Below are 24,074 nucleotides of genomic sequence, written 5' to 3' on the forward strand. Positions count from 1 at the left end.
CAGAACTATTGCTGGACTTTAGGTCTTCTTAATGTCTATCCTGGAGAGAGTGAGACCTTTTTCCCACTCTCTCATGCATTTTTGTTTAATTTGGACTCAGTGTTTCCTTTGGTTTTGGATTCTGACAAACTCCATAGGCATCATCGTTTTACATTGTGTCACACAGCACTTTCAGGGAAGACTCTTACATTTCCCAAATGGGTACATACCTTCTCTTAGTGAAACTACTGTTTCCAAGAGCAGTTAAGTGAAATTGACTTTACTTACATTTTGTAACTTTCTAGATCCAGCACACACTATCTTACAATAGGGTGCTGGATGGGTTGCTTAGTATCCACTTTGTCTAATTTCTCATGTAACAATTTTATGTTAAGCTTTCTACAATTAATGGCTGATGGCAGTGGTTTCCTTTTTCCTGCCATTGTGTGTTTCTACCGCGGGCTGCAATTGCAGCTGCAGTAAAGCACCCATGGGTGCCCATTTTGTCAAAATGGCCCTGCTTTCTTTTTTCTCCATTTATTGCTAGAAAGGTCCTTCTTGAGAGTTATTCTGCATGCTAAACCAGGTTTGGTCCCTTTGTTCATTTTGTCTTTGGCAGGATTCACTGGTGAAGCCAGCCTCTGGCTCCAGAATTTCTGGCAGGGCAGGAAGTGAGGGAGGTGCCCAAAACTCACTGTACTTAATGCCTTTGTTTAAAGGAATGCACCCAAATGTGATCGACCGGCTGGCTGTCCTCGGAGGACAGCCACCCTGCCATGTGAGTGACAGCTAGGCTCCGAATGAATGGGCGAAACCTGCATAAAAGGAGAGGCTTTTGGCTTAGAATGCAGAGTCGACCACTGGACGAAGGAATCCGAAGAAGAACTTAAAAGAGACGCTTGCAGCAACTCCTGGACCATCGGTTTGCCGGGTGAAGCCTTGCTGCATTGCTGATGCTCCGAATTCACATTGACTAGAGAAGCCTTGCAACGGATGACTTCTTCCCATGGGTTGGCGGAACCAATCAACCCCAAAGTGAACTCGTCTGGACATCCTCTCAGAGCTGGCTGTACTTCCATTGCTGATGCAGGAACCGATTGCCAGGGAGAGGAACACCAGATCAATGTATAATTTTTAAGTCAGACCCGAGCTCCAGGAAGCTCCTCTGGACTCCCATGAAGCAGGACTGACAAAGCCAGAGCCACCTCAACAGATTGCTGAACCTCAGATGCAAGGAAAGTCCATAAAGGTACCAGAGAACCGCAGTGGTGCTGTTTGCGAGAGCCGCAAAAAGCTGAAACCGTGAAGTGCCGCTAAACTGAAGTTTGTCCATTACTGCCGCTGACCTTCAATTCATAGTGAAGGCATCCCTAGATGTCCTCCCTCTTGTCCCCACCACTGAGGCCCAGGAACACAGGATCTGCAGACCGACAACTGGAACATGAGCCAGCTGGAACCAATTTCTTCAAACCAAAGGTACTGTAAAACTTAGGGGTTGCTTACCTCTTGTTATGTAGCCTTGCTAGCACTCAGTTGAGACTTCTCTTGGTTGCCCTTGCAGAGTCGCTTGCAGCTTTGTCCCTCACAAGCCTCCCAGCTTGTGGCCCTACAGTGATTTCATTTTCTACAAAGATTTCTAAAACATTGTGCAATACTTTTTGCCTACCTGCAAGAAGTGCTTCAGTTCACCTAGACTTTTGCTCAACTAAAATTGGATGTCATGGCTCCCTGAAAGACTATTCTTACCTCTGACTTTGTGCTTTAACTATCCCTCAACAAAAGCCACACATTAGATAACTTGTGTAGCTGGGAAAGGGTTAATTTTCTTTGCATTGGAGCGTTCAAAAAGTACTTACCAGCTGAAGAATATTCGTTCACCATTGTTTTATTCCCTCATCTTTTCCTGTTGACACTAATCTCAGTATTGCTCTAAATTTGGAGTGATATATCATTGTCCACAGTGTCCTAGTTATTTAAGTCACCTCAGGGTGTAGGAAGTGTCTGTGTGCCATCCGAAATGGGAATCTACTGATTTACTGAAACTGAGAGTTTGTGTTTTTGAAGTATATTATTGTGTTACATATATTGCTCCCTTCTAAAGGAGGTTTATTCAACTGACTGTTAAATTAATATATACATGTTTAATTAAGAAACCTTCAGAGTAAGTGTTTATTTGGATACGTGTCACTGTGAATCTCTGTGTAATAACCATACAGCTCACATTGACCCCTCTTGAGATAAGCTTGGCTGCTCAGTCACTCGACCAACATGTGTAGTACATGCTTATACCAAAGGTTGGGTTAACTATTGCCAAGAGGACAAGGCTGGTGCAGTCTCCCACAGGGCACCACATGCAATCTCGTCTAACAATAGGCATGATATGATATGGCATTTATAACACGCCTATATGCAAGTGTTTCAAGGCGCAACAAGTGAAGGGAGGAGAAACAGAGGGAAGACAGAGACAGCGATCCTACTAGGCCAGGTGACATTGAGATTGCCCAAGTGTTGGAGAAGGGGGAAAGGGAAAAGTGCAGGGGGAAAGGTGAGGAGGCAGAGCAGTACATAGGATAACAGTAAAATAAATAGAGACAATAAATAGTAAATACAAGTGCGGGCAGCTGCTGGCAAGTGCACGGTAAGTGCAGACATCAGGTGTCAAGTGCTAGTAGGGGCTGTAGGGATACAGAAACCGTCCCCGAGTGCAATGGTTGCCTGGGAGGCAGTGCAGGTGTGCAACTGGCAGGGAGGGGACCCAGGCTCGAGATCAGAGGGTAGCCAGGTAGTCAGTTTCAGATTCAGCCAGGAGATCAGCAGGGGAGAGGAGGAGACAAAGCAGAAGCAAAGAGAAGCAGAGATGCTGTTCCAGAGGGAGGCCGCAGCAGAAGAAAGCTATCTACCACCAACTCGCTGCTTGGAGAAGCGACTGACCCTCAGAGAGTTGGAGGCGGATGAGCGTAGAGCTCGAGAAGGAAGATATTTAGGAGAGAGTTGAAGGTATTGAGGCCCCAGGCCCCAGAATGCCTTATGGACAATGCAGAGGGTTTTGAACTTAATCCTCCCCGCCACTGGGAACCAGGGCAGAGAATTCAGTCCTGGAGAGAAACAATCCCTGGGCTTGAGGTCAAGGGCAAATCTTGCAGTCCTGTTTTGGATGAGTTGCAGAGGGTGGAGAGTAGAGTCAGGCAGATTAAGAAAGAGGCGGTTGCAGTAGTCCAGCCTTGAGAGTACCAGAGCTCTGGAGACAGTGAGCTTCTGGGGGAAGGAGGGGAAAGGAAGAATACTTTTGAGGATGTGCAGCTGGTAGTGTGACTTCTTAGAGATGTCAGAGATGTGAGGAGAGAAGGAAAGTGTGGAGTCGAAGATGAACCTGAGGATTTTAGCCTCACAGGTGGGAACAAGAAGAGGGCCAAGAGAGGTCAGCCAGAGAGTGACAGGGAAGGAGGGAGCAGGTGTGCTAATGAGGAGAATCTCAGTCTTAATGACATTAAGGCAGATGTCATTGGCGGCACACCACTCCTGGATGGCGGACAGACAATCAGAGATGAGAGACAGAGAAGAGGTGGCAGAAGGGAGCCTGAAAATGAGTTGAGTGTCATCCGCATGGCACTGAAGGTTTGGGTGGAGAGCAGCAATGCATTGGACAAGAAGTGCCAGGTATTGGTTAAAAATCCAGGGAGAGAGGTTAGACCTCTGGGGAACACCACATGTAGAGATAGAGATAGTGGAGAGGAAGGACCCAAGTTGGACCTGGGAGGGTCCATTGGAGAGGAAGGAGGTCAGCCAAGCCAGGGCCTGATCTGTAATACCCAGGTTATAACTGAGAGGGTAGATAAGGATGGCATGGTTGAATTGTCAAAGGCAGAAGAGAGATCAAGTAAGATGAGGACACAGTGGATGTTGGAATATAGGTTGGAGAGCAGGTCTTCACGGATGTTCAGGGGAGCAGTTCCCATGCTTCTGGAAGCTCTGAAGCCCGACTGATGGTCATGGAGACAACCAACAGTTTCAGAGTGAAGATTAAGCTGGGAGATGGCCAGCTTTTCCAGGAGTTTGCCTAGGAAAGGAGTGATGGATGTTGGACGATAGTGAGCCGGACATGAATGGTCGGCAGAGGGTTTCTTAATAAGAAGGTGCACACGGGTGCACACAGGAGTGCTTCAGGGGAGAGAGGAAGACTCCAGTTGCAAAGGGATGGTTGCAGAAGTCAAACAGAGCAGGAGCCAGGGTGTCAATGTGGTACTTCAACAGTGTTGAACCAGTTTTGATGAGACTTTCATAGATCGGACTTGTCTAGAAACCTTGTCTGAGGAGAACAGGGGAAAGGTAGAGAAATAGGGAGGAAAGGTGACCGAAGAAGTCCCAGAGGAAGAGCAGAGAGTAGAGGGAGGAGGGGTAGAGGAAAAGAGAGAGCACAGGATGTCCGAAGTTTTAGAGAGGAAATAAGAAACCAGGACCATGCAGAGGGCCTGGGAGGGGACAGGAGAGGTAGAGATTGCAGCAGTATTGGTCAACTCCTTACATATTTTAAAGAGTTCAGCCAAGTTGTTTGATGCCGCGGAGACTCAGGCGTGGATGTGGGCTCTCTTCTTGGTGCAGATGGAGAGCCAGTACATGTACTTTGAAATGGCAGTTCACTTATCGATCTAAAATTGACAGGTCTATATTTCCAGGTTTTGTTGATGTTTATAAAGAGATAATGTAGTTTTCTGCTAATTTGCCTATACTATAGAATTGCAGTGTCACTACCTCAGGATAATGGTCCTGGAAAGAACAGGCTTCTACCCAAATTCACCTAAGAGAACAGGAACCAAATTGCCTCCATCGATTGTCTGATATTTTCATTAACCGTGGAATACCTTATCATGCTAATTGTGTAAATGCTTTCAATGCAGTCGTTTTATTTGTGATAGTCCCTCAAATACCTTTTCCCTGCATGTGTTATGATTTGTTTATCCTCTTGTATGCCAGTAGGGACATTTTACTAACTTTTTTATTATATAGTACAGTTATTGGTTTCCGATATGACACAATAAAGCCAAGACTAAAACTCTTATATTCAATTGCTCGAATAAAGGGGCTTATATAAACACTGTTATTTTGACTCAAACCTTTGAAAAAAACGCTGTTAAATGCATATTGTTTTACCTTATCACCGTCGGAGAAAATCATTCCATCGCTGGCTCTTTTCCATGTAATTTCAGGGACCGGCTCTCCTTCTGCTTGACAAGTCAATGTTGTTTGGCCATTCTCAACCGTGGTTTCATTTTTAAGTTGTATAATGTGAGGCTGCACTGTAAAAATAAAACATCATCTTACTTTCGACTTTTGATATTTTGCTTTAAAGAAGTCGGGCAAGGGTATATTGCTTAACAATATAAAAAGAAGCAGTAGCTACACAGCACAATTGATACTTTTTTCATGAAAACATGCATAGGTGTGTATATATTAAAATACGGTGGTCGCCGCACAATAGTTAATCTGAATATTGAGTTCTATAGGTAACCCAAAAAATGAAATGCTAGTAACCTTTGTCTCGTATGATGTATCTAGCTGCATTATTGCAAACACAATGCTCCCCACCTCCCCCAGACAGGAAATTCGGAGAAAGATTAGTTAAAATATTTTTTTAAAAAACAAAGTTATTAAGAAAGTAAAATAAAATGCTGTCTTGCCATTGTTCACATTCATTGTCCCATTAAGAAAAAGTCAAACTTTTGCTCAAGCACACAGCCCAAACCGGTGGCCAGGAACAACTTGATCGTAAAGCATTGACTCGATTTCCGGGAGGCTGATTATTTTGCATCCAGTAGTTTTTAAAATATTTGACAGTGAAGGGCGTGTCACCTTCTCCCAAAAGTATAGCTATATCTCCGATGGTGCCATAGCCGAGAGGCTGAGGGACATTTCAGAAATTAAAAAAAGCAGTCATTTGTTCCCAAAATTCTATTGCTTATAACTTTTGACTTGCTGGATGTATTTGTATGACATTTTGTAAGAAGGAAGTTCTGAAAGCCCTACGCCATATGAACTGCACATTTTGCGAACAAAACATTATGAAAAGTAAACAATATTAAGAAAACAAACACCACAGTTTCACAGTTTTTAGCTCATTTATTTTCCCATTTTTTTACAGCCGTAGCTTGAAAACTGCTGGGATTATTTTGACCAAATAAGAAACAACTTTGGAATAAAGCATGGGCTTACATTTCTTGATTGGTTTGGGGTAGATGCATGCAGTAGTTTTTAAAATATTCAACAGAGGAGGGGGCACCCCCTGCTCCTTAAAAACACTCCTTGGTGCTGTTTTTACTGCAGAGAGGCTAGCAAGGCAAATAACTTTGGACTTGCTAGATTTATGTGGATGAAATTTTCCAAAGAAAAAGTTTGTCAGGAGCCCAATGGAAATGCTCTAAACAATTTGTTAGAAAATGAAAAGTTCTTATGAAACATTAAAATGGTGCTTTTAGCCAACTTACATTAATTTTTCCATGGAGAAAATGTGTATTTTTTTAACAGCTGTTGTGTGAAATCTGCTTTGGGCACAGAGCCTCAACTTAATTTCCTTGTCTGGTTTGTGGTAAATTCATCCAGAGATTTTTTATATTCAACAAAGACCACATTGACCCCCTTCACCTTAAAAACATTTATATTGGTCTTGGTGCTTTGCAGCGGAGAGGTTGAGAGAGGCTAATAACTTTTGACTTTCTGGATGGATATGGAATACATTTTCTAAACCAAAGGGTGGTCAAGGCCCCCCCCCAAAACTGGACATTTTTGTAAACATTTTGTCACACAGCATTAACTTAATTTCCTTGACTAGATTTAGGGTAAATCCATCCAGTAGCTTTTAAAAATAGTCAAAAGAGACAATAGGGGTGCCCTCCTGTTCCTTAGGCATTGCTGCCTTGCAGCTGTAAGGCTAACAGTCTTTTCAGAAATGAAAAATCACCTTTTCTTTTCTCAATCCGAGTGAGTCATTCAATATTACAAGGGGAATATATATCTTCTTTATGGTTGAAATACATATGTGATTAACTGCATCAGGTGTGAGGGACACACTATGGAAACATGTCTCTCTACTTCATTAGGTATCAACCTCTGTGAGGTCGAGGTGGGGTAATAATACTGCACAGTGAGTTATGGATCACACCTTTAGATTTCCTGGCTCCCTGTCAAACAACAGTTACCAGAATTCCACACAGAATGAACCGGATGTCACTATGTCCACCTAAATTGAAACAGACTACTTCATCGCGAGAGGCATGAAAGGGCTGGAACTAGAAGGAGAACGTTTCTGGGTGGGTGAAGAGCTGACAGAGCTGTGGAAAATGCACAATCATAAAACAACCATAATTCACCAACCAAAATGCACTGCTAAACATGTCTCTAATCCTGCTGATTAACAGTGAAAGTCAAAATCACGTTTACTCTTTTGTTTGGGTTGGGTTTTGATGTGACCCTCATAGCAAACTCTTAAGTGAGACTAACCAGTTTGGGATACTCATGTTTATCTCGGTTGATTTTTGTCCTGGTACCCTATGTGAAATGCACAATTAATTTGTATTGACGTATGTGGAGCCACGAGCACTGCCAATAGCGATATGTGGCACTTTTTTGCTTTTGAAACAATAACTAGTACATTTGGGGGTGTTCTTGTTTTGCACTTCATTCATAATGTCCCATCAACAACGTTATATTCCAGTCATTTGATTTTTAAGGGACAGTGTAATATATCATCCCTTTGAGCAAATGTTCTGTAACTTAACTTCAATGTTTCTTTAACTGTATTACATTTCATATGTACAGTTACCACCGGGCATAATATTCAACCCATCTGTGGACGCCCCTATTACCCTGATGACATTCTTGGGCATGGCCAGTGGCCTTGCAGAGTGACCACTTTGCAGCCATTCCCTAGGCTCTCAATCCTCCCCCATAGTGGGCACTGGCCATGATAATTTGGCCAATGTCATGCAAAGTTGGTGCATTCGGGCCCCCAACGACATCTAGGAAGAACTGCCCAAAGACTCCATGTGACCATGCTCTGACCTCTCATTGCCCAAGGACATCTCCACAAAACCACCCACATTGCACTCTGGCTCTGTCTAAGGGTCCTTTTAACTGGGGAATATTCTTTGGTTATGCCCCATCTGTGTCCAAAACATTTGTTTGTGGTATCTGGCCATATCTTATAGTCATGGAAAGTGGTCATTTATCTCTGAACATGACTTTGGACCATGCCTCATGGCCACTCAAGCCACTCTGACCCAACACTGGCTATGGCTACATTGCTCATTTGTCCTGGATTATGGACTTCATCCATGCCCCAGCCCTATCCAAGCCAATTTAGTGGTGACTGACCATGATCCGCTGCCGTGGTCAAGATTATCGAGTCTGGAAAATGGTTGTCAGCCACAATAGGCATTGGCCATAGCATGCAGTTATGTTGATTGCTCATTTTGCCGGTGTCATGGCTATCTTCCATGACACAGACCCAAGTTTACCAATGGGCCACTTTAAAAGCGTGGTAGATTGACAATCTTCCGGGTTTCTTTCAGTTTGACACTGGCAGAAATGATTGCATTTAAAACGTTCACTGTCTTCAATTTACATGAGGAATCCAGTGGCACAAAGTAGGTAAAAAATAACACAGATCCCCATGCGTGTATCTAAATGAAGTCATTAGTAGGCACTGGTTATGGTGTTCAGCCATGATCAGTGAACACTTTGCCTGTTGGCTATGCCCTTGACTGAACCAAACTGACCTCAGTGGATATTGGCTATGTGTTGTGGCCATGGCCAGTGGCTACCTGACCTCCTGAAGTAACCATTGGCTAGCTGGAGACTACAATTTGGATTTCTAACTATGCTTGTATGGCCAATAGATATTTATTGTAACCAACTTGCTATGAAGCAATTATCGCACCACCAGTAGGTAATCAATCCCACACCGCAGCGGGTGATAACTTATTATTGTAAGATCTCTGAATAAGCACATGTGAAATCAGCTGTTGTTTAAATACATCATCATACAATGTTCCTTTTTTGAAGTATGACATAAAAAGTTGAACATTTAAAAAGCAGTGAAGAAAAAGTAATGATTCATGGGGTAGGTAAAATTGAAGAGGTACGCATGAACACAAGAGTACCGAGTTTACCTGTTGAAGCGAGAAGGAATGAGAGACACAGAAAGGCAGAGTGTGCACTAGAGTCAACACTACACATGCTTAGAATATAGTGCATAAAGGATAAAGTGTTCACACTCTCTTGCACAACCTCCTATGAACCCCCTCTTTCTTCTTGCACACCCTTTTGCCCTCAAGAACCCCCTCTCTCTTTTATATCCAATATCTGTTTCTCACACACTTTCATCCTCTCGTACAGCATCTCCCTCACATTCTTGATCACTCCCTGGGAAAGAATGGCATCTACAAGGCTGTACTACCCTGAGCGTTTTTGATTTTCATAATACAAATTGACACTTTCGCTCATGGAAAATGAGCTCTGCTATGCAGGCATCATTTCCCAATGCTTCATGGTAAAAAAGTATAATGCACCCATGTTTACTTTTGTTGGGCATGTCTACTGATACAACAGTTAACTCTTGTAACTTCCTGAAGACAAGGCAGTCTGGGAGATGTTAAAGCATCAAAGGTTAGCCTCTTACAGAAGGTTTGAAACGGACGAATCTGCTATGGCAATTTCACAATATAAGGTCACGACAGTCACTCCTTTAAAAGTCATGTTCATCTCCCTTCTGGATGGTGGCAACAAACTACTCACAGTCGTCCCAGGTGCCACCTTGGCCCTCAGAGCACACCTCATCACACAACTATGAACATACAACCACATGAACCCCATCCTAAAGGTGCTGCATTTGCTACAGTTCCTCACATGCATCATGTTCAAAGGTGCCTGCATCACATAGGACCATCACAGCTAAACCACTGCCCTGCCAAGAATCTCCAGACACGAGCACACCACAAGATTTTCAACATTGCTGGGCTGCAAATACATAATTGCGAGAGGGCAAACACAGGAAACAAGCATGTTCCTGATCCAAAACAGTTACAGTTTGACCGCTCCATCCTACATTACAATAAGGACCTGATGGCCCTTCTCTTTAAAGACCATTTGACAATCACTGATCACTCTACACAACCTGTCCCCTTCTCTAGTACTCCCCTCATACCCTGCTTGCCTTGCTCATGTTATCTCCGCTGCTACCACTGCATTCTACTTGTAAGCCATGGGTGGTTATCTGCTGTACAGTGGATTTCCAGCGAGGTTCACACTTTATAACTTCCAGATACATATGCACAAATGAAACGTCTTTGGAATCATCATGAAGAAAGATCCTGAAGAATCTTCCATAAAGAAGATTTCACTGGAACCGTTTAAGGGTATTGTATGTCCAAAATCCCTGGAAATTTTAGTAAAGATAATGATATCTACGGAGGGCACACGCTTCCCCCTAACCACTTCAGGGAAACATTTGAAGAGAGCTGCTTCTTGGAAAGAATGCCTGCTGCTAGAAAACCGGTACCCATGCCCGCTGAAGAGGTAAGCCTGCAAGTGGTCCTGCAACAATACTGGCTGGGAAGAACAGAAGAAGAATGTACCTTTTTCTCTAGACACTTGAAGGGGCACCACAGCACTCCGCGGTCACAGGAAACTGCCTCTAGATATCTCTGCATTTTCAAACCCATGCAAATTCAGTTGAGTGCCTTTGAGACCCTTTGAGCCACTGCAAGAACTGACGGAGCTGATTTTGTCTTTCTAGATTTTCAAACAAGTAAACATCTTCGAGTAGTAGGGCATCAACATCACCTAGGTGTTCCCAAGCTTCTTCGAGCTTCATGCTGCTTGCTTGCTGCTGCCAAACCACATTGCATCCAGTCCAGTCACCTCATCCAGAAATTGAATGGCCACATTTCCACAATCGAGCCTCTATTGTTCCGTCAAACCATGTGGACTGGCACATTGCGAATTGTTCCTAAATTTTTCGATCCTGGAGCAGTTGATGCTTGTTTAAGTGCTTGTGTTGCTTGATCCCGTCAAATTAGCTCGACTATAATTCGACTTGACCCACTGTAAAACACCCAGGTGCCCATAGCAATGCTGTCAAGTCCCCGAGAAAAAAATGTAATGGAAAACCGTGGTTTTGTCGTCTTGGCCTAGTGCTAAGGGCCACAGTGACAGTCAAGACCCACATTTTGAAGTTGAACTTGCTAAACAGACTATTTGCCTGCAAACCCCTGCTCCTCTTCATGATCAGATAAAGTTTTCACTCAAATGTCTGCATTACAGCATGGGGTGCTAGTTTGTTTGTCCTTAGTGTGATTAAATACTCATTTTTTATAGAAGCATGATTGAACAGTGTTGGTACCAGAGGACTATTGTTGTTTTGGATGCCTCTTTACAGACTCACACACCGCTTGAAGAGGATAGCCTGTCATTGGTCCATGCAACCGTAAAGAGGGCCAGCAGGTATATCATTTAAGTCAGGCCTGTTTCAGCTTTATGACTGAGATCACTGCTGGTATAGTAGCAGTGTGGGGCAGTGAAGGAGTTTGGAAACCACTAACCATCTCTGTGCTCCTTAAGAGCAGTGGTGATTTTGTCACACAGGCCCTTTCTCTCAGTGAGCCTACACCCTAGGTCGATGGCACATATCCCTACTCTTTAATATGCACACTTGCTTGCTTTCATAAACCTTTTGTCTCCCTCATGTAATGCTTTAAGAATTATATAATTTGCCATACAATATTCTTTTTCATATAACAGCATTGCCCATTCCATGCCACAATATCCAGGGGGCATGGAGTTAAAATGCACCCTTTTATTTTGCTTGCTTTTGTTTAACATTTACTGTCCTTCACCTCCAATAACAGCTTTAACCTTCATATTTTTAAAGCCGTGCACCGTTAATTTCCCATTGAAAAGTTTTGACTGGGCTACAACATAATAAACACTGAAAGTGTTCTTAACTATTATTTATGCTTAACGTTTGGCTATACTGTCACACGAAAGGAAAGTTTTGAGACTAATTCTGGAAATATGAGTTTCATTTGTTTTCTTCCTATCTGCTATAAGAGTTGAGGCTTTGGTTGGCAGATTTCTACTGAGCCCTATTCCAGAATACTGTTAGTGGTATTAACTTGCCATTGACGAGGTTTCTCGACAAGTTCCGATCTATGAAAGTCTTGTCAAAACAGGTTCACCCCTGTTCCTCCAAAACTATCAAGGACCACATCGACTCCCTGGCTCCTGCCCTGGCTGATTTCTGCAATCACTCCTTCGCCACTGGAGTCTTCCCATCCCCCTGAAGCACTCCCTTGTGCACCCTCTTCTTAATAAACCCTCTGCTGACCCCTCCTGTCCGGCTAACTATCGCCCAATCTCCATCACTCCCTTCCTGGGCAAGCTCCTGGAGAAACTGGCCATCTCCCATCTTAATCTCCACACCAAATCTGTTGGTTGTCTCCATGACCATCATCTGGCTTCAGGGCTGCCAGAAGCACGGAAACTGCTCTCCTGAACATCCGTGAAGACCTTCTCTCCAACCTTGACTCCAATACCTCATGTTTCCTTATCTTGCTTGTTCTCTCTTCTGCCTTTGACACTGTCAACCACGCCATCCTGCTCAACCGTCACCGTGATAACCTGGGTATCACTAGACAGGCTCTGGCGTGGCTGACTTCTTACCTCTCCGACCGACCCTCCCAGGTCCAACTTGGGTCCTTCCTCTCTGATATCTTTTTCTCTATCTGTGGCATTCCCCAGGGCTCTAACCTCTCTCCTTGGCTGTTCAACCAATACCTGGCACTCCTTGCCCACCGCATCGCCACCCTCTACCCCACTTTTCAGTGCTATGTGGATGATACCCAGCTCATTTTCAGGCTACCCTCGGCCTCCTCCTCTCCTTCCCTCATCTCTGACTGTCTGTCTGCTATCCAGGAGTGGTGTGCCGCCAACGACCTCTGCCTTAACGCCAGTAGGACTGAGATTCTACTCATCGGCACAGCCTCTACATCCTTGCCATCAGCTCTCTGGCCGGCCTCTCTTGGACCGCTTCCGGCTCCCACCTGCAAGACAAAAAACCGTGGGGTCATCTTTGACTCCTCACTCTCCTTCTCCCCTCACATCTCCGACGTCTCTAAGAAGTCACACTACCAGCTTCACATCCTCAGATGTATTCTCCCTCTCCTCTCCTTCCCCCAGAAGCTCACCGTCTCCAGAGCCCTGGTTCTCTCTAAGCTGGACTACTGCAACAGACTCTATCTAAATCTGCCTGCCTCTACTCTCCACCATCTGCAACTTATCCAAAACAGGACTGCAAGACTTGTCCTTGGCCTCAAGCCCAGGGATCGTATCTCTCCAGGACTGAAATCCCTGCACCGGCTCCCAGTGGCTGCAAGAATTACGTTCAAAACCCTCTGCATTTTCCACAAGGCCTTCTGGGGCCTGGGACCTCACTACCTACAACTCTCTCTTCCTAAATACCTTCCTTCCTGGGCTCTTCGCTCATCTGCCTCCAACTCCCTCAGGGTTAGCCGCTTCTCCAAAAAACAAGTTGGTGGTCGATCTCTCTCCCTGGCTGGGTCCTCCCTCTGGAACAGCCTTCCTGCCTCCCTAAAACTCGAGGAGAACCATCTCCAGTTCCGGAAAACACCTCAAATCCTTCCTCTTTGCTTCCGCTTTCTCTGCCTCTCTCCCCTGCTGAATTTCCCTGCCGATTCTGCACCAGTTACCTGGCCACCCTTTCTGACCCTGGGGCCAGGTCCCACCTTTTGCTCACCTGCCCTACCTCCCGGGAAACTCCCTGCACTTGGGGGCTGGTTCTGAAAAACCTTCAGTCCCCTTACCTGCACTTATGTCTGCTCTTACCTTGCACTTGCCACCATCAGGCTGTTTTATTTATCGTATTTATTCTTCTTACATGCACTGCACTGCACTTTCCCCTCTCTCTTCCCCTTGCACTTTTCCCTTTCTCCCTACCCTCGCACTTGCGCGATCTGAATGACACCTGGCCTAGTACGATCGTTGTCTGTCTTCCACTGTTTTCCCCTCCCTTGCAGCATTGCGCCTTGAAACACTTGTGTATAGGCGCGTTATAAATGCCATATCATATCATCATATCATTGATGGTAGCAGGTGCAAACTGGTGCGACTGCCTGGGCATCTAATTGTATTGCCTGGAAAATACTTTCTACTTATACACAGTCCAACACTGTTGGCTTTAAAAGTGCTTGTTTTTAACATGACTTCAGTGAAGGACACACAGAGTGCTTATAAATCAAGTGGTTGAAAGCAGACCTGCTAAGACATTTTTATTACACCAGTAACAGGTTTACAACTCCAATTATGTCATTAACTCGCAGAAGACTGCTTTGAAAAACACTGCCAGACACATGAATGCAAACTTTGATGGCAAGACTTGATTAAAGCGAACTCAAACAGTTCCTATGAGGAGGTGTTTTTTCGGTGGGGATGGGCAAGAACTGGGTGGGAATGCCAATATGGATTATCGTGGCCATGGGCAGTCAATGGGTAGACACATAATAATATTACTACTAATAGCATGTTGTTACATACATTGGGGCTCATTATGACCCAGGCGCTAAGTGTTTAACGACTCCGTAAAAGGCTGCAGTGCCGTTAAACACCTAGCGCCTAATTACGAGGTCCCTTTGCAGGACCGGACCTTAACGACTGGTTTTACCAGCCGTTAAAGTAGGGACCCGCAAATGGACCTTGGTGCTAAATACGGTACCGCAATTTGTGGTACCGTAATTAGCGACCTTCCCCATTCCCATTGAGCCCTATGGGGCAAAAATGGGAATGGGGAAGGGCCATGGCGGCATGGGGAATTACCGCCCCGCCAACCTCGGAATGGGGTTGTAATTCCCCATTCCGCCAGGGCGGACTCCGGCATGGACCATGGTGCTAATAGCACCATGGTTTAGCGCTGGAGTCCTAATGAGGCCCATTGTCATGTAAGGTTGATGTTAAATCTATTCATGTGTTTGTGTTTTATGAACCAGTTTAATGGTACTCGATTGATGAAACCTGAAAGTATGAAAGAGGGAGTCCCAATTGCTAGTATTCACACCTTTGCCCTGCAGGCTGAACACAAAGGCTTAAGGCAAACACTCAACTCACTGAGCCATCTTGATGTCATACATAGTGACACTTAGTTTTAATGACAGTTCAGACCTGGTTTCCGTAGGCACAGGTGATAATTAGGCAATAGACACTGCGCCCGAGACAGTAGCATGGTAAGCATGAGTCTTTAAATATTATATTGGCTTTTGTGAACAGGAGTGAAGTGCACGAATCATGAAATGATCCACATTTGGTAAAAATGCTCATCTCCTGGAGGCACAGTGTGAAACGATGTCACTGCAGAATGACGGCAAGTCATTGGGCAGTGTGTGCCAGACAAGAAGCAAAGGGCGCTTGAACGCATATGCAACAAGACAAAAGTTCTAACAACGGGTCCTTACTTTTCAAATCACATAGGTTACAGCCATGCTTTGGAATTTTGTAGCTCGTGGCACTGATTTGCTGAAACACCTGAGAGGCAGACTCTGCCAAATTAGCCTTTAGGTGAGTTGTGGGTTCCAGATTGCAACACCTGTGGTATCTGCACACAATCATAGTGTGGTGGTAGGTCTTTTTGTCTGCTGTTTGACATTTTCACAAGGGATCATAATTCTCGACCATTACACCAAATGCAAACCTATTAGCACAATAGGGCCTGGCATCTAAACATCAGGATACAGGGAATGCTTGCTGACTGCAGGTGAATAGGTCTATTTCTGTGCCTATCATGATCTGTGTTGGTGGCCATTTTCGTCCACTGGCCTATCCCCATTCTCTCCAGTATGTGCTGCTATCGAATAGAACCTCTTACTGATTTGCCCTATAACGCCCCCCCCACACAGCACCTCAGACTAAGTGACCCATCATTGCTGTCATTATATCATTACGTCTGCGTTGTTTTTGGTCCAACTCCAAGGACTTGCAAAGGTCTGGGTGCTAATGGACTTTATGCAATTTAAGTGGTATTGCATAGTGTCCTCCTGCCACTATTGGTGGTCTCACTGCATGTGTTCATGTAAGAAAAAGGGGGAAGGGTCTTCCCAGTACCCCATTGCCCCCCGCCTCCACCTCCCTGATTCCAGTTTCCCATTACATCTGCCTCACACTCCTTCCCTCCCCAGTAATATAATATAATGTATTGTGATGCAACTGTTGTTCACCCTTCTGCCAATATTGGTGACATTGCTGTGTGTGGCATTTTACGAAAATGGTGTGGTAATTAGCAGGACAGTAGGGCAGACAAAAGCGATTTGAAATATGAAAGTCAGAAGTACCCAGTTCTGGTGTGCCAATCTGTTTCTACAGGGTTGGCAAAGAAACTTCAGAGTAAGTCAGCCACACAGAAGAGTCTCAGGTCGCATAAACTATAGTACCTAGGGTCTAGTTAGTTGCTGATCTGAGAGAATTGATAGGACAAAAGAGAAGACCATAGTCATGGTATGGTTGGTGTTGGTGTGTAATGATTTGGCCTGTGGTGGCCATATATGGGGTGGGGGAGTTGCGTGTAAAGATAAAGTTAATTGGAGATCTTAGAAAACAGCTGAAAAATCAGGAAAATAGATCAGGGGGCCATACACGGCTATATAATTGCAACCCTGTGGTCGGTCCTACAACTGGCCTTTTACATATGCATCCCATTTAACTGGCTCACATTGCTACTTTAATTCCCACTCTTAAGTAGATATCTTTTATCCCATGTGCATCAAATCAATCAGTGATTGGCTGATGAGGGAAAGGGACAATCTGGAAACTCCACTCAATTACCATAAGCTGCATGATAATTGTTATGGGAGGCACAAACCTTTCGTTCAGAGAAAATTCTTCTCAAAATATGAAGATCGCATTCACCCCTTCTGCTTTGCTTAGTATTCTAGTTCCCAGGCTGAGAGACCCTCACATCTGACCCTTGCATGCACAGGTGCTGTGCTCAGTGGCCTGTTGAGAATTGCATCCATCAGGGAAGGGCCTGTCTTTGAGTCTGCCCTGCTATCTCCCACAAGCCTCAACGTTGTTCTCAAACAGGACACAAAATGGCATTCCTCTTCTGCCAATGGTCACAGCTCGCCAGGTATTGCAGAAGCAAAATGAGAAGCAGAAAAGATAGGTAGGATGTGAGGTCCTCAAATGTACAGCACCTTGGCCTAAAAGGGGGGCGGGGGGTAGATACAGTAAGGTGAAGAGCAGTATGCAAACAGTGAGCAAAAATAGATTTGAGATGTGGTGGACTTTACAGTAACAGCAATCTCGAGTTCGCAGGCTCCGTGGAACCATGCTAGGTAATGGTCTCTGACCAATGGCCCTCAAAGCATTGTGCCACAGCTAAATGATGGAAACAAGGCGAAAATAGCCATGCTTTATTGATCCAGATCTTAAGGGTTCTTATTCCCAGGCAAGTGAGGGGCTGACAAGGATTAACATGTACATTACATGTGAGCTCTTCACCACCGAGCATCTCCTGCAGCCTGGACGGTATTGCTTCATCCATCAACAGCAATTCATACTAAATAAAAGAAGAACAGGCAGAGAGGTTTGCTTTCTGCAGTAAGTGGGGGATAACTGAATTGTGATCTTGCATTAACAACTTTTACACAAGTTGGTAAAATGGTACACAGCTCACTGATCATAGTGCAGGTATGGTCCACACTTATTACAACTATTATATATTGTGTAATAAATACTTTCCATGAATCTAAAAAAAAGAAACTTTTTCACATTATCACATCATAGTTACACCATCTTCTTTGCATTTAAATGACCCTGACAAATGTCTTTGAAGGTCATCCTCTAAGTATACATGAGGGTGTTACATCAGTTAATGGCTACATAGCTTTTTTTGACTGACTTGACTTATTTGAGGGCACTGATGCAAATTCAGTAGTGTTTTATGAGATCGAGTACAACATTTTGTGTTTACTCTTCCAATCCTTACCATGTAGTAACGTCCATCAAGTGTTTGAGGTCTCTCATGCTTTTCCCATGTTCTTCCATCAAATGACATATATGAGGCTCAGTTGCATTCAGACCTGTCTAATCATATTTTCAGGATAAGAAAAAATAATCTTCTGCATTAATTCTCTGAAGCAGCATCCGGATGATGATGATGGCCGAAATATCTACTTTGCTGCAAATCAGTTCAGAGGGCTCCAATCTCTAGCCATTCCAATCATTTAGTTAAACTGGCTAGGTGAATGGCCTCAGAGTGTTTACAGTTTGGATTGGCACACAGGTGCACCTTTTGTCAGAACATCCTTGTTCTGCTATATTTCTGCTTCAGAAATGTGAAGATTGTGCAATTGTTAATTGCCTCAATTTAAGATCACAGATCATGTATAGTGCCAGTGTATGTTTACCTAGGTTTAGATCAGAGACTGCATCCGCTTTAATCTGGCCAAGACCTTTATTCAGCACTGTCTTGATGTGTTTCCAATGTCAGAAGACTAACAGAACATTGGACCTGCAGACCTGTACTGCAATTCTGGCGTTCAACAAGTTCAGCTAGTGTAGGATTTGATCTGGAAACTAGAATTCCTTTGCATGGTGCTACTGCTAGAGGTAAAGGACTGCAGTGCTTCTGGCCTTCAGTGGCTACCGATAAGCATGTCTATTCTTTACACACAATTATTGATAGCGTGTAAAGCAGTGCACTGCCCAGGGTTGTGTAATCTGTTGAACAAAACAACTCTCTAGACAGTTCTCAATTATGCCCTTATATACTCTACCAGCAATACACTGACAGTATAATCAAATGTTTAACTCTAACCTTGTGTGTTTTGGGCCTTATTAAGAGGTGCCAGAAACCTAGTTTCAGCTGAACTGCTGTCCTTACACGTGCCCATATGAATTGCCTTCCATACCTTCACTCTAAAATAATTTCCACTGCTACCATTTTCACTTTGCTTTGCTACTCCACTCACTGACTGTAACTGACTGTGGTAGCAAAACCATAGGTCACTTTTTGTGTATACATGTTCCCGCTGTTTTCTTGCCCTTATAAAACAGGTTCATCATAACGGTACAAACAGAACTTGTAATCGAGATCCCCATGTAAATTGATCAGCCTTTGCCTCCTTTTATTGTGTGCTGACTTCACTGGCATCTAATAGAGGTTGCATATTTCAGTGACTGTTTACCTGCTCACTGTATCTCCTTCCAGAAAGGTCAAGTGGCCCCTCGCTCATGACAAGACTGACACTGTCAGAATTCGGGCTCAGCATACCCTTGTCCCATTTGACATATGATACCTGTGTTGGGCAGGAACAATGGCAAGGGCTCTAGTCTCACCTGCATAGAGCCACACCTGTATCCTCGCGTGTTGCTCTCCCATCCCTCAAAACACCATTGCATGCATCTTCTGCTCTTCATTTTATGGAAACCCCACATATTTTCTACACTCTCTACTGCCAAGTTACCACTTTCTTCTGGCAATCGTCAAACTTTACTGATTACATTTTGTTGTGAAGTACTTGCCTTTGCATGTTGTAAGCCTGTGATGTCATGTGGAATGTCGTGCTGTGAATGAGAGAATATTTGGTTGAGGGTTCCTAGCCGAGGCAGTTAGAGAGCACCTTCCTGGATGATGGGTGCCAGTGTTTAGGTTCTATGTAACATAAATGTGTAACTGTAATTTAAGAAGCTGTTAATAATCCTGAAGTAACCTACAAGAAACCTGGAGGTCAGTTTATTACACTGGCAACAACCTGGTCTAAAGAAGAAGAACCTGCATGTAAGAAAAAGAAGCAAAGCTGTTGAACCTGCTGTTGGGGATGCAGAAAGAAGAAGGAGGAGAACACACTGCTCCCAGACAAGTAAAACCCCTCTCCCAGGACTGTTAAAGAGGGAGGACTATAAGCCCTGCAGACCAAGAAAGGGAAGGTCAGGGGGAAGCATACCCCAACAGAGACTCAGGGTTATTTTGAAGGGGTGTCCCAGGGGATAGAAACAATGAGATTACCTCAGGGAAGACAGAGACTGTGCTGTAGAAACCCAGAAAGACCCAGGGCGGACCCAAAATGGACATTGCCCCTAATCCTGGGCATTAAAGGGGAGGAGGCAGGAGATTGAAGTTTTTGGTATTAAATGCCAAGGAGGATGTAGCTGGCTTTACAGGAGTGGTAAAGCAGTTGTCTTTCCAATGAGAAAATAACTGTTTTTAAAGTAAAAGTAAACCGATTGCCTTCAAATTGAAAGTTTAAAGAGAGACAATTATGGGCCTCATTACGAGGTAGGAGGTAGCCATGGTGCTATTAGCTATTAGCACCATGGCTACCCCCTTACCGCATTCCGGGTCCGGGTTCCCGAATTAGGGAATTACCGGGTCATTCCAACCTTGGAGGACCCGGTAAGTTCCCATTCTGGGAACCATTCCCCATTCCCATTCGAGCCCCCATAGGGCTCAATGGGAATGGGGATGGAGCTAATAACGGTACTGCAATTTGTGATACCGTTATTAGCTCTGAAGTCCCTTAACGGGTCCCTTCCATAAAGCCTGGTAAAAAAAGGAGTTAAGGAAGGGACTCGCTAAGGGACCTCGGAATAGGGAGGTAAGGGATTACCAGCACTGGTGTCCTTACCCGTGCCCGAGATCCCTTACCACCTACCTCGTAATGAGGCCCAATGTTTTGTTTTGCCTCGTTGTCAGCTGGGCCATCTATTGACCATTGATCAGCTGGAGCTCTGCAGTGCTCTGCTGTGGTCCTGTGACTGGTGATGTCACATAAGGAACTGGGGGCGATGGCAAAGTATAAAACGCCTGTCAGAACGTTTTATTTTAAAACTTTGCAGCAAGAAGAACTGCTTGCATGGGTGTTTGAAGAGGAAAGCACCTTCTGGCATCTAACGCTTTCGATGATGAGCATCAGGATGAGGAAGTAGTATTGTGCGGCTGTGTAAGAATGCAGCGGCTTCCAACCATGCGAGAAGTTGAGAGTATTTCTCTTCTATGGAAGGTGTGGTGCATCAGTGGAGTAAACGGGCATGCACCAGAGTGGGGATAGAGTCTTTGGTCTGCAGAGTTTTATTGACGGAGGTGTACAGTAGAACAACGGAAGTGCATGTTTATGCTGGAAGAGAAGCACTCCCGAAGAGTCTGGTTGACAGAGAGGTACAGTGAAAGCGCATGTTTATGCAGGAAGAGATGCGCTTGAAGAAGTGTTTTTTGTTGCTTTGTTATAGACACGAGGCTGCGATAAAATAAGCCTGTGCATGTATTCTTTGTATTAATTTGTAAAGGTGTCAAGACATTTTATCGCCAAGTTAAAGTATGCAGATGAGTGATGTGGACGTTCAAGTGTTTGTTTAGATACGGTATACAAGTAGAGATTAACATTATTTTAGAGTTTGCAGGTTAAAGGTGCCTGACACCTGAGGGCCTTTAGGGAACAAAGTCATCAATTAAGTAAAGGCGAGGGAAGTGCAGGCTTTTAGGGAACAAAGTCAGCAATTCAGAATATGTGGCTATCATTCTCCCAAGAAATATCAGAATAAAAGTCTCACCGGTCAACGATTGTTAGTAGCAGTTGTGCTGCATGTATGAATCCAGATGGAGTCTTGTTTGTGTGGATTTATTATGAGTGAGACTAGATGTAACCAGTTTTGAGGATTTGTAGCATGAGGTTGTGAGAACGCAACATGGACTTTTAGTTTGTTTCTTATACTGTGAAGTATGTTTTTCAAGTTTTCACATACTGCAATGTATGTTTTAAAATGTATGTCACAGCAGGTCAGTAAAAGTGTCATGTGTGAAGTCACACCATGGTATTAAGAGTGGTGTGTTTGAGTCACGCCGGGTTAGTCTGAGTGGTGTGTGAGTGTCATGCCAGGTCAGTGAGAGTGGTGTGTGTGAAGTCACACCAGGGTATTAATAGTGGTGTGTGAGTGTCATGCCAGGTCAGTAAGAGTGGTGTGTGTGTAAGTCATGCTGTGTTAGTCTGAGTGATGTGTGAGTGTCACGCCAGGTCAGTAAGTGTGATGTGTGTGAAGTCACACCAAGGTATTAAGAGTGGTGTGTGTGGGTCACACTGGGTTAGTCTGGGTGGTGTGTGAGTGTCACACCAGGTCAGTACAAATGGTGTGTGTGAAGTCACACCAGGGTATTAAGAGTAGTGTGTGAATGATGCCGCGTCAGTCTGAATGGTGTCTGAGTGTCATGTCAGGACAGTAAGGGTGGTGTGTGTGAAGTCATGCCAAGGTATTAAGAGTGGTGTTAAGTCACACTGGGTTATTCTGAGTGGTGCGTGAGTGTCACACCACATCAGTAAGATTGGTGTGTGTGAAGTCACACTAGGGTATTAAGAGTAGTGTATGTGAGTCACGCCGGATTAGTGGGAGTGGTGTGTGAGTGTCATGCCAGGTCAGTAAGAGTGGTGTGTGAATCATGCCTGGTTAGTCTGGGGGGTGTGTGAGTGTCAAGCCAGGTCAGTAAGAGTGGTATGTGTGTGAGTCACGCTGGGGTAGTCTGAGTGCTGTGTCAGTGTCATGCCAGGTCAGTAAGAGTGGTGTGTGTGAAGTCACACCAGGGTATTTAGAGTGTTGTGTGTGAGTCACACCGAGTTAGTCTAAGTGGTGTGTGAGTGTCACACCAGGTCAGTAAGAGTAGCATGTGTGAAGTCATGCCAGGGAATTACGAGTGGTATGTGTGTGTCACGCCAGGTTAGTCTGAGTGTTGTGTGAGTGTCACACCAGCTCTGTAAGTGTGGTGTGTGTGAAGTCACAACAGGGTGTTAAGAGTGGGGTGTGTGAGTCACGTCAGGTTAGTCTGAGTAGTGTGTGAGTGCCATGCCAGGTTAGTAAGAGTGGTGTGTGTGCATCATAAAGGGTTAGTCTGAGTGGTGTGTGAGTGTCACGCCAGGTCAGTAAGAGTTTTTTGTTTGAGTGTTACACCAGGTAAGTAAAAGTGGTGTGTGAATCACACAATGTTAGTCTGAGTGGTGTGTGAGTGTCATGCCAGGTCAGTAAGAGTGGTGTGTGTGTGTGTGAGTCATGCTGGGTCAGTTTGAGTGCTGTGTGAGTGTCACACCAGGTCAATAAGCGTGGTGTGTGTGAAGTCGAAACAGGATATTAAGAGTGGTGTGTGTGAGTCACTCTGGGTTAGTCTGAGTGGTGTGTGAGTGTCATGCCAGGTCAGTAAGAGTGGTGTGTGTGTGTGTGAGTCATGCTGGGTTAGTTTGAGTGCTGTGTGAGTGTCACACCAGGTCAATAAGCGTGGTGTGTGTGAAGTCGAAACAGGATATTAAGAGTGGTTTGTGTGAGTCACTCCGGGTTAGTCTGAGTGGTGTGTGAGTGTCACGCCAGGTCAGTAAGAGTGGTGTGTGTGTGTGAGTCACGCTGGGTTAGTCTGAGTGGTGCGTGAGTGTCACACCTAGTCAGTAAGAGTGGTGTGTGTGAAGTCACGCTAGGGTTTTAAGAGTGGTGTGTGTGAATCATGCTAGGTTAGTCTGAGTGTTGTGTGAGTGTCACACCAGCTCTGTAAGAGTGGTGTGTGTGTGTGAAGTCATGCCAGGGTATTAAGAGTGGTGTTTGAATCACGCTGGTTTAGTCTTAGTGGTGTGTGTGTGTCACGCCAAGTTAGTAAGAGTGGTTTGTGTGTAGTCACACTAGGGTATTAAGATTGGTGTGTGTGAAGTCATGGCAGGTTAATCTGAGTGGTGTGTGAGTGTCACGCCAGGTCAGTAAGATTGGTATGTGTGAAGTTACACCAGGGTATTAAGAGTGGTGTGTGAATCACACCGGGTTAGTCTGAGTGGTGTGTGAGTGTCACAGCAGGTCAGTAAAAGTGGTGTGTGTGAAGTCACACCAGGGTATTAAAAGTGGTGTGTGAGTGTCATGCCAGGTCAGTAAGAGTGGTGTGTGTGTGTAAGTCATGCTGTGTTAGTCTGAATAATGTGTGAGTGTCACGCCAGGTCAGTAAGAGTGATGTGTGTGAAGCCACACCAAGGTATTAAGAGTGGTGTGTGTGGGTCACACTGGGTTAGTCTGAGTGGTGTGTG

The 24,074-nt window shown here is 44.7% G+C and overlaps 1 protein-coding gene across 4 annotated transcripts in view; it reads right to left on the minus strand.

Moving 5' to 3' along the window:
- NCAM2 (neural cell adhesion molecule 2) overlaps window positions 1-24,074 on the minus strand; it is a 1,850,180-nt gene that overhangs the window by 711,889 nt on the left and 1,114,217 nt on the right. For all 4 annotated transcript variants that reach the window (XM_069636393.1, XM_069636392.1, XM_069636394.1 and 1 more), the window contains exon 8: window positions 5,128-5,273. In XM_069636393.1, the coding sequence (XP_069492494.1) occupies window positions 5,128-5,273 (146 nt within the window). The remainder of the gene's footprint in view (window positions 1-5,127; window positions 5,274-24,074) is intronic.

The sequence above is a fragment of the Ambystoma mexicanum genome, chromosome 7p (genome assembly GCF_040938575.1).
Source record: "Ambystoma mexicanum isolate Mex_15411 chromosome 7p, UKY_AmexF1_1, whole genome shotgun sequence".
NCBI lineage: Eukaryota > Metazoa > Chordata > Amphibia > Caudata > Ambystomatidae > Ambystoma > Ambystoma mexicanum.